Here is a 12,190-nt window from a genome sequence, read left to right as displayed (position 1 = left end):
TTGCGAGAACTGCAACAAAGCAAACTGGCCTCAAATCCTCAGATATGTGGTGGCTTAACAACTGACAGTCCCTGTTTTATTGTCAAATGAAATTATTTGTCAAAGATGTGTAATTGTGTTTCTTTGTAGATAAATTTATATCTGGTAGCCTTGACATGTCAAATATGTGTGACAGTGAAATGTTACAATTACTGGGTGAGTGCTTCTGCAACTTTGTTTTCACTACATTGACGAGCGTCTGTGATTTTTGACATCAAAGATTTCTATTAAGAAACAGAATGGTTTTAAGTACGGGGTTTCAATCTGCTCCTCCTTCAGGTTGCCACCTCTCCAGCTTTGGAGAAGACCGGCTCGCACGGCACAGATGTTGCTGGCATGTGGAGATATTTCTTGGCCAAACTGAAAACATATTACTGATAATGTTGTTATTATTAATAAAGCTGGTCTCTGTGGGCCCCTCAAAGTTTGTGGGCCCTTAGAATCGTCCTAAAGCAGGATAACAAATAGCAGGAAACACAAATCTAACACACGTACAGTAGATAACAAAACAAAAAATTACTGCAATCAACATATATAAACAGAAACATGTACAGTACCAGACATAGGGACAAAAACACACATGGACCAACCAAAACTTGACTCAGGACAGGACACAACGCAACGCAAGTAAGTACTGGACAAACAGGAAATGACAACAGATGACAGGACAGCAACATACTAAACGCGCCCCCAGCAGGCCGGAGGGATGAACTGTAACACTAACAGTAGTCATTAAAACAAACCCTTTAAACCCCAGTGACTAAGAACAGACAATAAAGCCCTATCATATGCACTCTACACAGAAAACTAATTAATTTAAAAAATGAATTATACTACACTTTCACATAACCACTAATCTGTACAAACCCTCTGACAGATGTCTGTCTTTCTGTGTTGTGGAATAAATTACCACGAGGGCTTCTGATGACACAATGCAGAGAAGAATCCAAAAGTTGTCTTATTCTTGTTGTTATGTTATTTTATTTCTGCAGGTGCATGTAAATCAATCATCAATCAATGCACACACAAAGTGTTCATTGAAGATGCTCAAAGTTTTCTGTCCCGAGTATTTATACACAGACATAAACGCAACCTAAGCCTCTTAACCAGCTCCTCACATGGTTACGTCTGTGGGCCGAACTGCTGACATTTTCATTCAAGCTCAAGCTATACAGTATGTTCTTTGGAGAAAACAGGAACCTCGCTGGTGTATCTTAAAGAACATGTTTCAATAAAAGACCGTCCTGTTTCTCATCCCTTGACTGTTAAAATCTGGGCAGGAAGACAACAGGAAATAGAAGCAGAGCTGGGCCTCCTGCCCAGATACACTCGTTGCTTATGTAACTGTGTTAACTGTGTGTGTGTGTGTGTGTGTGTGTGTGTGTGTGTGTGTGTGTGTGTGTGTGTGTGTGTGTGTGTGTGCGCGCACACATTGTAACTCTTATGCTAAGTGACTTAGCATTGCCTCGTTTCTTTTGTATAAGTTGTGTGGTTTTGGTTATGTTAACAGTATTTAGTTATCTTATGTTTATTTGTTTTTGTTTGTTTTAGTTTCTTCTGCGTGCATGGTGTGATTCTAATTTTCATTGCTTTCAGTGTGTGTTATGTTTGGTGTGTTTTTAAAATGTATTAATTATGTATTAATTGAATATAGATACTGTTGTGACCCTCTAGTCTCCCTGAGTTCTGTGATGAGAAGAGGCGCTGTGCTTTGTCAACATACATGTAAACAAAACATACATGAATAATTCAATTGCAGATATCTGGAGCTGTGAGAGTCTCTCGATCTATCAGGTCTCAGACTAACTCATTCTACTCACACATGATTATATATTCTGCCTAATACCTATGTAACTCTAAGCAAGCACAAAATGTTGATGGCATGTTATTCTTTAGTGGGACGGATCTGCAACCATTGTTTACTGCACACACCCTGTATTCTAAATTATATCAGCAAGCTTCTTAATTATTCAAAGTAAAACATGGTATCAATGTAAATTATAAAACTTCCGTTACATTCGAAACAGCCAATCATGTTAAAGAGGAGGAGACTTCTTTACCAAGAAGCAAAATTCGTTTATCTCCCGAAAGAATAAGGACAATATCTGGAGGTAACAACTTTACTTACATACTTTGAAACTAAAGGTTTTATAAACTATTGATTTTCTAGACTGAAGCTTTGCCCCATACCCCGTTTTTTGTGTCTCGGTCTCCGCTCCGATTAAATGACCGTTAGGGTGCGATTGACTGAGTAAACGTCAAGCTGCTTCTCTGGGATCTGAAAAGTGAAACTAAACCTTATCAGTGAAGAGTGGGGCGTCCGTGCATTAACGGCAATTCATTTTTATGTGTAAAATGAACATCGAATCTTTTTATGCGGTGTTTTGTTACAGTAAGTCGGTAAAACACTCTTGCGAATTACTGATTCTCGTTTTCTCAACTTGAAAAACGAAATAAGAAAAAGGGAAACCGGGGCGGGACGGACCGACCGGGACCAGTCACCGGACCTTTACCGTAAAACCACCGAAGCGCATTCGAAGCGCAACATCGAAAAAGTTCTGTAACACTTGAAGCATTGCGGGATTGCGGGTCGGTCGTGTTTTGATACACACTGAGACCCAGAATGTTGACATTAATATTAACACTCCTTTATTAAATTGTTGTTGTTTAATTTTAGCAATTTATGTACTTTGTGGTAGTCTGAGTTTCTACAGCACATTGTTTCTCCTTGTATTAGATCAGGCAATTAGGAAATATTATCATTTATTATCATAGTCGTATTATATTATTCTCACAGCTTTGTACCTATTGTGGTTTTCTTATAGGAAGATGCATATCTTGGTGGTGTTTGTGATCATGGTTCATGGTAAGAGAAGCTTCTTCTCTCTAACCTGACTTATCCAGTGTTTTTTATGCGTTAGCTTGTCCTCGGGTCAGTTCTTCCGGCCCGGAAGTTCCGGGCCCTGTAGGTCGCTGGTCTTTTTTCAGGTTGTGTTACTGCGTTGTGTTCAGACATCTATTAGTCAGTTTACTCTACTCTATGTTGATGAACTGTTTTATCGCTTGTGTCCCCACAGTTTCCCATCATGTCTCAGCTGTGGACATGTATGAGGGCGGCTGGTTCCTGCTGCCTTGTGAGTTTCCCACTTTTGAAGTAGACAACGTCACTGTTGTGTGGAGCCGCTACGATCTCAGTCCTTCCATCGTCCACCAGCATCAGCTGGATGGTGATGAACTTAAAGACCAGAACCAGCTTTACAGAGGCCGAACATCAATGAGCACAGACGCTCTGAAGACTGGAGACCTTAGTCTGAACCTGACAGGATTGAGAGTGTCTGACAGCGGAACCTACACCTGCTACGTCAGATCAGCTGGAGGACAAAGAAAAGTTGCAGATGTACAGCTGCAGGTCAAAGGTCAGTAACAACAGGCATCTGTTGTAGATACAGGTCAGAGGTAATTTTGCTCTTTGTTCCCACAGAACAATTCCCATCCTGGGCCACAGCTCTCCTGATTCTCCTGCCTATTATTTTTATTATTGCTGTGACTCTATCAGTACATTTTCGTCACTTCTTCATGTCAGGTAAGTTGTGGCAATCTTCCTATGATAAATCTACAAAACAATGTCAGTGTGATAAACCATCTAAAAGGTTTACTTGCATGTGGACGTGGAGTGAATCACAATTACAGTTGTGGAGTTAAGAGTTACAGAGTATCCACTAAAGAACTTAGAGCATGACCCCTTTATTTATGCCCCGTTACAAACCCCCACATTTACTGTAAATGGTCTTTGCTATAGATAAAGCAGCGACTCCCCCTTCCTTCTAAAAACCCTGCTTCTTTGAAAACCAAATGCTTCATAACCCTCCAGAAACAACCAACAGTAAACAGCGAAGCATGTCATTATACCACAAAGTTTTCTACATGAATATCACAAGGCACTGACCATGATACGAATCACAAATATACAAATGGCTGCTCCATGCTAATTTTCTCCCACTACATTACAAATATTTCTCTGCTCCTGTTTCTTGTGAGCAAGGAAAGCAGTAAATATTAGTTCAATGCTTTTAAAGAAGAAAATGAAAAACAGTTGCTCCATAACTAACAAGAATAAACTTTTTTAAACATTAGAAGACACCGCAGGATGGTTACTGTAGGTTGTGATACCATTTCCCTGTGCTTTGTTGTTCTGTCAGTGTATCAGGTGAAAGTGGAGTCAGGGGAGGAGTCTGTCCTGCTGTCCTGCAAAACCCTAGTTTGTTTGTTAACAGACATAACAGACATCAGAGTGGAGTGGAAGGACAATTTGAACAGAATGGCCTATGTGTATCGGAACGGTTCTAATCAGCCCAAAGAACAACACAGGCATTATAAAGGACGATCAGAGATGAAGAGAAACCTGTTAAGAACTGGAGACGTTAGTCTGAGCCTGAAACATCCAACAGATGAAGACACAGGAACCTTCACCTGCACTGTTTACAAGGAGGAAAAGCACCTGATGGAAAAAAAGGTCATCCTTAAGGTCAAAGGTCAGTGGTTATATGTTGAGCAAGGAACCAAGAAGATGCTGGAAAGAAGTTTGTTTGTTTGTTGTGCCAAATACAAACAGTGAGAGCAAACTTTTTATTTTCATTAGTCAGTAGCTATGAATGATTTAGCTCAAACTCTTAGTGTGTGTTAGTGAGGAGCCTTCTGCTTCCTCCTCTAGCGAAGGCTCAAACTGTGAAGGAAAGATGAAAGATTCTCACTGAAACCTGGCTGCAGCAGGATGAATATGTTACTTTAAATGAGTCGACTCCAATGAGTCACATCAACTATCATGTTCCAAGAAGTACAGGTAGAGGTGGAGGAGTAGCAGCAATTTATAACTCAGATTTATTAATTACTCCTAAACCTAAACATAGATATAACTCATTTGAGAGCCTCACTCTGAGCCTTTCTCACCCAGTCTCTAAAACTCAGAACCCAGTTGTGTTTTGTATTGTTTATTGAATTCCTGCTCCATATTCAGAGTTCTTAACTGAATTCTCTGAATTCTTATCTGACTTAGTTCTTAGCACAGATAAAGTCATTGTAGTGGGAGACTTTAACGTTCATGTAGATGTTGACCGTAACTGTCTCAGCACTGGAGAACTACAAAGCCAACTACAGTATAGGCTAATTTCTAATTTACCTTTTATGTCTAAGATTTTTAGCTAGAAAATAATCTTAGCTAGACAATTATCTGACACATGAGTATAAATAGCCTGTACAAAGATTTTCAGTCAGGATTTAGAAAACATCATGGGGGACAGGAACAACAACAACAACAACAATAATTAAAGGATCGGCTCTGGGATGGTTTGAATACTATTTGCTGAACAGATTCTAGTTTCTTTCTTCTAATGACAAATCCTCCGTATGCACAAGGATTAGCTTTGGAGTACCCCAGTGTTCTGTTCTTGGTCCGATACATAGTGGCGGTTTTAGATGAGGCAGCTGCCTGGGGGCACCGTTCCCAGCCGTCAGAAAAAACATGAGCATATACGCTCCTGGGGGAGAAAGGCGCAGAGTCACGATCTCACCTAGAGAGTATTCATGTATGAGTATTTAGTAAAAATTACATTAATTTCGTTTTCAATAATAAAAAATGTACACTATTGAAGAGTGTGATGCCTGTTAGCTGAGGAGAAAAAGTGTTAAAAGATTGATTCTGTAAACCTGTCAGAGTGAGAGCTCTGCACTTGGGTCTTGGAAAGTAGTTCTAGTGAGCGCTCTTACCGCTCAAATAGCGCATCCTAGACGTATTTTTCCCGTTTGTAAGATAGGGTCAGCAGTGAGAAGGAAAAACAGTAGCAGCTCATGTAATCTAATGCAAAAAAATTAAAGCCTTGTGTGGGCTTTTTTTATTCTGTTCACTGGCTGTGTAGAAGCACGTAGTGCACACACTGTGAGGACAGTCCACAGAGTGTCAGCTATGAAAGTAGCGCTAATATTATACGGCAAGGAAGCTCCACAAATAAACAAACCTTTCTTTTAAAATATTTTGAAAGTTCTTGTGGACCCTTCTTTTCTCATCCTGCTTTGTTAAACCACTCTTTTCGTTTCTGATGGCCAGATTTATGCTTCGTTGACCATAAGGATATTGCTGCCTAACCTGCTTAATTAATTGCTTAACCTTTGACAATCTGACTATCTACTGTGTAGCGAGTTTATCGAATCCAGGTGGATGGACCTGTCTTATTTAGTTTCATTTGCAATTCTTTCGTTGATAAATTCTTGATCTATATCATATCACTGATAATAATGTTATTATTAATAAAGCTCAAAGAAAATAATGATCTCGCCCATGGCGCCAAATTGGCCAGGACTGCCCCTATCAATATTGTTCAACCTATACATGTCTCTTCTAGGTGATATTATTATCAGTTATAACTGAGTGTCATCTATGCAGATGACACTCAGTTATAACTGTCCTTGGAACCAAATTAAACAGATGAACTAATCAAAATTCAAAACTTGCTTAAAAGATAATATCCTGGCTGTTTTATAACTTCCAACTAAATTCAGATAACAACGAGGTTCTTATCGTTGCGCCTAAAATCAGAGGCACTATTAAATCACATAGCTACCTTGGATAACATAACATTAGCTTCAGATTCTACTGTGAGGAACCTTGGTGTCATCTTTGATGAGGGTCTCTCTTTTACATCATATATTAAACAAATCCCCAGAAGCGCCTGCTTTCAAACATAGCTATAATTAGAAGCATCCCCTCTCAGAGCGATGCAGAGAAACTCATTCTTGCATTTGTTACCTCTAGGCTGGACTACTGTAACTCTTTACTCACAGGATATCCTAACAACTCTTTAAAAAGCCTACATCTAATTCAAAATGCCGCAGCCAGAGTTCTGACGGGACTTAGAAAGAGAGAGATCACATTTCTCTTACATTGGCTAATTACAATTAAAGGCTTGCTGTATGTAGGATTTGTTGGGTTTAGTTTAAGATAACTATGTTGTGAATTGGCACTTAAATATATAAACAAAATTGAATTGAATTTCACTGAAAAAAAATGTATCAGAGCTGCTGCTGATGTTGTGTTTTATCTTTTTAGTTCAACCAGTGGAGGTAGACTCAGGGGAAAAATTTGTTCTGCTGCCTTGTAAAACCACAGTTGACCTAACCAAAGACGTCAAAGTGGAGTGGAAGGACAGTAAGACCAGGAAGGTCTATGTGTATCATCCTGGTTCTGATCAGCCTGAAGAACAACACAGTCTTTACAGAGGTCGAACAGAGATGAATCGGCTGGAACGTGGAGACATCACTCTGAGCCTGAAGGACCCAACATCCGAAGACAGTGGAACCTTTATATGCACTATCTACAACAGAGAGAAAAACATCATGATGAAGAAACAGGTGCAGCTGAAGGTCAAAGGTCAGTGTTTTACCCTTGAGAGGATTGATAGAACGACACATATACAAATTTAATGGCAGAAATAAACAACAGTACATCTACACAATAATTCATTTAAAAACTAGGATTTCATACGTTTTTTGTCAGTATAACAATTATCACCCAATCACAGAAATCCAAATCTCTCCTCAAAACATCACTACATCCTGATACAACAAGGCAGAATGAATGTAAAATCTTTAATCTTTGAGCTTTGATAAAGTAATGATAATGGTAATGGTAACAAATGTAATCAGTTTCTCTGCATCACTCTGAGGGAGGATGCTCCTAATTTTAGCTTTATTTCTAATATAAAAGTAGGCGGTTCTGGAGATTTCTTCAATACATGATGTAAAAGATAGATTCTAGTTAAAGATGACACCAAGGTTCTTGTTTTTGTTTGAGTTAACGTCTAGTTATTAAAGTGTTCTTAGTTTGCTGTTTTGTATATCGTCCCTCTGTCCAGTGAATCTCAGTTTCCATCCATCCATCCATTTTCCAAGCTGCTTATTCCCAAATGCGGGGTCGCGGGGGTGCTGGAGCCTAACCCTGCTGGCTATGGGCGAGAGGCAGGGTACACCCTGGACAGGTCGCCAGTCCATCGCAGGGAATCTCAGTTTCCTTAGTATCAAAATTGTTTTTCAATCATTGTGTCCTCCTGTGGTTAGCAGTGACTTTTAGTAATATTCTTTTTGCCGTGTAGTGTATTTCTGTTGGTTGCCCAGCTCCTCACAATTGCAGTTATTATGTCTGTCTTGCTAGTAATTTGTTGAATTAAACATGGGTCATGCTTTTGGGTTCTGCTCCCCTTGTTTTAGTTTAGTCAAACCACAACTTCTAATTAAAGTCAGCTTTTTTGAGTAATCTGGTTAGGATTGGGTTTAAAAGACAAGTGGCCGATTGAGAGTTAATTATTGAAGAGTTAATTATTAAAGTTAACTGCATAAGATTTATGGGTGAAAGCTTGCTAAGTAAGTCACAGGTCTTGGTAAATTTAAAGTTGGTGGATCTAGACAGTGATTCTGGTCATTTGGAGGAAGATGCTGATCAATGTTTTCTCTAGTTTTATTAATAAAATAGTCCATAAAGTCATTGTTGCTGACTTCTGGGGAATTAATTTATACACCGAGCTCCTTTATTTCATCTATTTATCATTAAGATGTCATCATTGTTCTATGCTTAACTAACCTTGTCTCTTTCTCTTCAATAGCTGTGCTTGTCCCTCTTTTTTTCTCCCACTTTGTCCCACATTAAGCCTGGTTCTGCTGGAGGTTTCTTCCTCGTTGGAGAGGATGTTATTTCTCTCCACTGTTGCTGTCAAATTGTAATTAATTACAATTAAAGGTTTGCTGTATGTGGGGTTTGTTGGATTTAGTTGTGTGAGATCTTAAACCTTGCCTTGTAAAGTGTCTTGAAATAACTAATTTGGCGCTATATAAATAAAGTTGAATTGAATTAAAATTCACTGAAGACACTCAAAAAATGAGATCAGTCAGAGCTGTTGCTAATGTTGTGTTTTATTATTTCAGTTCAATCAGTGCAGGTGGACTCAGGGGAAAAATCTGTTCTGCTGCCTTGTAAAACCACAGTTGACCTAACTGAAGATGTCAAAGTGGAGTGGAAGGACAGTAAGAGCAGGAAGGTCTATGTGTATCATCTTGGTTCTGATCAGCCTGAAGAACAACACAGTCTTTACAGAGGTCGAACAGAGATGAATCTGCTGGAATGTGGAGACATTAGTTTGAGCCTGAAGGACCTAACATACGAAGACAGTGGAACCTTCATATGCACTGTCTACAACAGAGAGAAAAACATCATGATGAAGAAACAGGTGCAACTGAAGGTCAAAGGTCAGTGTTCATGCTAAGCAAATAAACAGGATAGATAATAGGATAAACATAGAATAGTGTCTGAATAGTGTGAAGTGTGAAAAAGCCACATGACAGGACTTTGGCTACTGGAGGCTCATTCCTCTATTTGTCCACCAGGGGGCATTGTCTGATTTACAAGTTACACTTGAAACCATTCATGTTTTAAGATATTTATCTTTCTAATTATATTAATGCTTCTAATCAACCTTTTCATATTTTTGAGAGCTAGCACTAGTCCTCAGATTTCTGTGATTATGACAATTGCTGATCTGGCATCTTCTGACAGTAAGCCACGTAGAAGAAGATCGAGGTATTATTTCATAGGGGAAAATCTCTGTTGCTCAGTCAGCAGCACATCAAAGCTGAAACAAAGTTTCCCTTTGAACGTTTATCTTTATAACAGACTGCAAACATGCATCAGAGTTTATCAGTACATTCACACTGTTGTCTGGGTGACTAATGTATGTGTTTCTTATTACCTACAACAGAAAACCTAACGGAGAGCTTTGAAAGGTACGTTTCTACAGGGTTGGATCATCAGGTGGAATGTTCTCACGTCACTCTGCTTTAGTTCTGAAGTAATTTTAGTATTAATGTTACTATATGTAATTTGTACTAATATTTCTATTTGTGACCTGTGTAATCATGAAATAGCTTTACAGAACTAAACCCTGAAAAGGCCTACAACATGAACAGGAGAAGACGAGGCCTTGCTCTCATCTTTAACCAGGAACAATTCCACCACCAACTGGGTTTTTGTGACAGGCATGGAAGTGAAGTTGATGCTCCCATATTGGAGAAAAGGTAATATTTGTCTTTTCAGTGAGCTGCTGCCTTTATTTGATTGTGTTTCTTTATTAATTAGTTTCGTGTGTAACATTATAATAGAAACCTTCATTGCTTTAATTTTGGATGTCTCTCTTTAAGTTTGATGCATCTTGGCTTTGAAGTGAAGCTCTTCACAGATTTAAAGAAAGACGACATTAATGCTAAACTTGATAAAGGTAAGTGCAGCAAAGCCATGTGTACATGCAGCCAACGGCTATTTAATAAAACCTTCTTCATGAAGTGATGTTCAATCTATTGAGAAATGTTCAGCTGTGTGAATAAGATATATAATTTGTGTTAATGTTAATCTGCAGTAAACAGTTGTAGCTAAAGCACATGTTTAGAGAAATGTAACAGACATAGTACAAGACTAATTAAAAAGTCTATGAATACTGACCATTGTAGCCGTTAGCATGCATTGGACTAAATGACGTTTAGCTTTTGTGCCTTGAGTTTAACACCTTGTTGTCTCAACAGCTGCAAACGCCGATCATTCAGATGCTGACTGCTTATTACTTGTCTTTATGAGCTATGGTGAAGAGGGTTATGTTTATGCCCACGATGATAAACTCGCCGTGAACGACATCCCAGACAAGTTCAAAGGAACAAACTGCAGCAGCCTTGTGGGAAAACCCAAAATCTTCATATGGCAGGTACATGTACATGTGAACAATAACCAAAACTCCATTAGTGTTCATTAAAAAATTACTTTACTTTAACTTGGTTTTGAATCAATACACATCTAAAATTCAGAGTGACTCTGGAACTGAGTGTGATCGACCTTGCATCGACACGAACCCTGAGGACAATGATGCAGAGGTTGGATCTGTAAACACGCTGCCTGCTGCAGCTGACTTCATCATGTGTCACGCTGCTGCTAAAGGTAAATTCTGTGGGTTGAACTGATAGATAACTATTTGTGTAACCCATTTAATATTTACTTGATTCCCTCAAATACATTTGAGGTCATGAGTTTGTTCAACTGTCTTTCTGATTACTCAGTAGCTGTACTTTGTCTTATTTTGTTTAAGGTTACGTCTCCTTTCGAAACACTGTTGATGGCTCCTGGTACATCCAGGACCTGTGTGAGCTGCTTCAGAAGTACGGTGAATCGCTTGAATTCACAGAATTACTGACCCTGGTTAATGCAAAAGTGTCAAAGAGGGAAGCTAGAGGCAATTACAGAGTAAACCATTTAAGGCAAGTACCTCGCTTTTCTTCAGTGCCCAAAAAACTGTACTTCCTCCCAAAATAGTAACAGTTTCCTCAGCCGGAAACAGGGTGGTTGGTTTGATGATTCCTTAGGAAACAGGGTGCGTTACAAAGAATTTTGCTTTTACTTGATTATCAGCACTGCTATTTGTATAAGCATTGATTTATCATCCATTATTCTCTGATCTGCTCCTGAGTTGTGTTTGTGTAGTTTGAACAGATCATTTTTAAGGTTGTTAAGTAGTTGTGTGATAGTAGTGATGTGAGTATGAATAGTGAGGTAGTGATGATTTATTGTTACACACCAGCGAGTCAACAGAATTTGACGTTCTGAGTGTCGTCACACTGTAAAACCTGTGTCAGAGCAAATATCATTCCATATTGTACCTCAGTGCTCACTCTGTTAAACAAAATTATGCAGTCACTGTCTTTTTTATTGTCTTTATGCTCCAATCAGTGTCTCTGCAGTTCTTTGTGCTGTAGCAGTTTATGGTACTAAACTGATTATTGCAGCCATAGAACCAACCATCAGGTCCTGTACCTCAGGGAGAACATGTGTCCTTTAAAACGTGCTGTGGATGTGAAACACTTTTAGCTCATAATCAGTGTCTATAAAAAAAAACAAAGATACACCAACAAACAGTGATCCTTCAACACGACATTACTGCGATGATGAAATGACAAACTGACTGTGTATACAACATTATGTTAAAATATGTTGCCACTGTTTGCGTCCTAATGGTCATTGTTTTATAAAACATTTTGTACAAAATGAGACAACGAGCATCTTCATTCACCAGCA

General features: G+C 38.8%; 1 protein-coding gene across 3 annotated transcripts; it reads left to right on the top strand.

Annotated features, from left to right (window-relative positions):
- Positions 1-2,069: 2,069 nt before the first annotated feature.
- Positions 2,070-11,651, top strand: LOC114857094 (uncharacterized). 3 transcript variants are annotated; one of them, XM_029153235.3, is made up of 13 exons: positions 2,070-2,150; positions 2,865-2,905; positions 3,117-3,455; positions 3,521-3,622; positions 4,239-4,571; positions 7,139-7,459; positions 9,007-9,327; positions 9,837-9,861; positions 10,003-10,152; positions 10,276-10,352; positions 10,654-10,829; positions 10,930-11,059; positions 11,208-11,651. In XM_029153235.3, the coding sequence occupies exons 2-13, from the start codon at positions 2,869-2,871 to the stop codon at positions 11,429-11,431; spliced, it is 2,235 nt and encodes a 744-aa protein (XP_029009068.1). In that variant the 5' UTR covers positions 2,070-2,150; positions 2,865-2,868; the 3' UTR covers positions 11,432-11,651. The 3 variants fall into 3 exon arrangements, with proteins under 3 accessions (XP_029009068.1, XP_029009096.1, XP_029009076.1); XM_029153243.3 differs by lacking the exon at positions 2,070-2,150 and adding an exon at positions 2,360-2,431; XM_029153263.3 differs by lacking the exon at positions 2,865-2,905 and having other exon boundaries at positions 2,114-2,150.
- Positions 11,652-12,190: the final 539 nt, after the last annotated feature.

Source organism: Betta splendens, chromosome 1 (assembly GCF_900634795.4).
Source record: "Betta splendens chromosome 1, fBetSpl5.4, whole genome shotgun sequence".
NCBI lineage: Eukaryota > Metazoa > Chordata > Actinopteri > Anabantiformes > Osphronemidae > Betta > Betta splendens.
The sequence above is the reverse complement of the archived record's forward strand: the minus strand, read 5'-3'. Positions and strand labels throughout refer to the sequence as shown.

Excerpts from the sequence above, each read along its gene's own strand:
- LOC114857094 (XM_029153235.3), top strand. The coding sequence starts at position 2,869 with ATGCATATCTTGGTGGTGTTTGTGATCATGGTTCATG. Across the intron at positions 10,353-10,653 it reads TAATGCTAAACTTGATAAAG|CTGCAAACGCCGATCATTCA; the intron begins GTAAGTGCAGCA and ends TTGTCTCAACAG. Across the intron at positions 10,830-10,929 it reads CCAAAATCTTCATATGGCAG|AGTGACTCTGGAACTGAGTG; the intron begins GTACATGTACAT and ends TCTAAAATTCAG.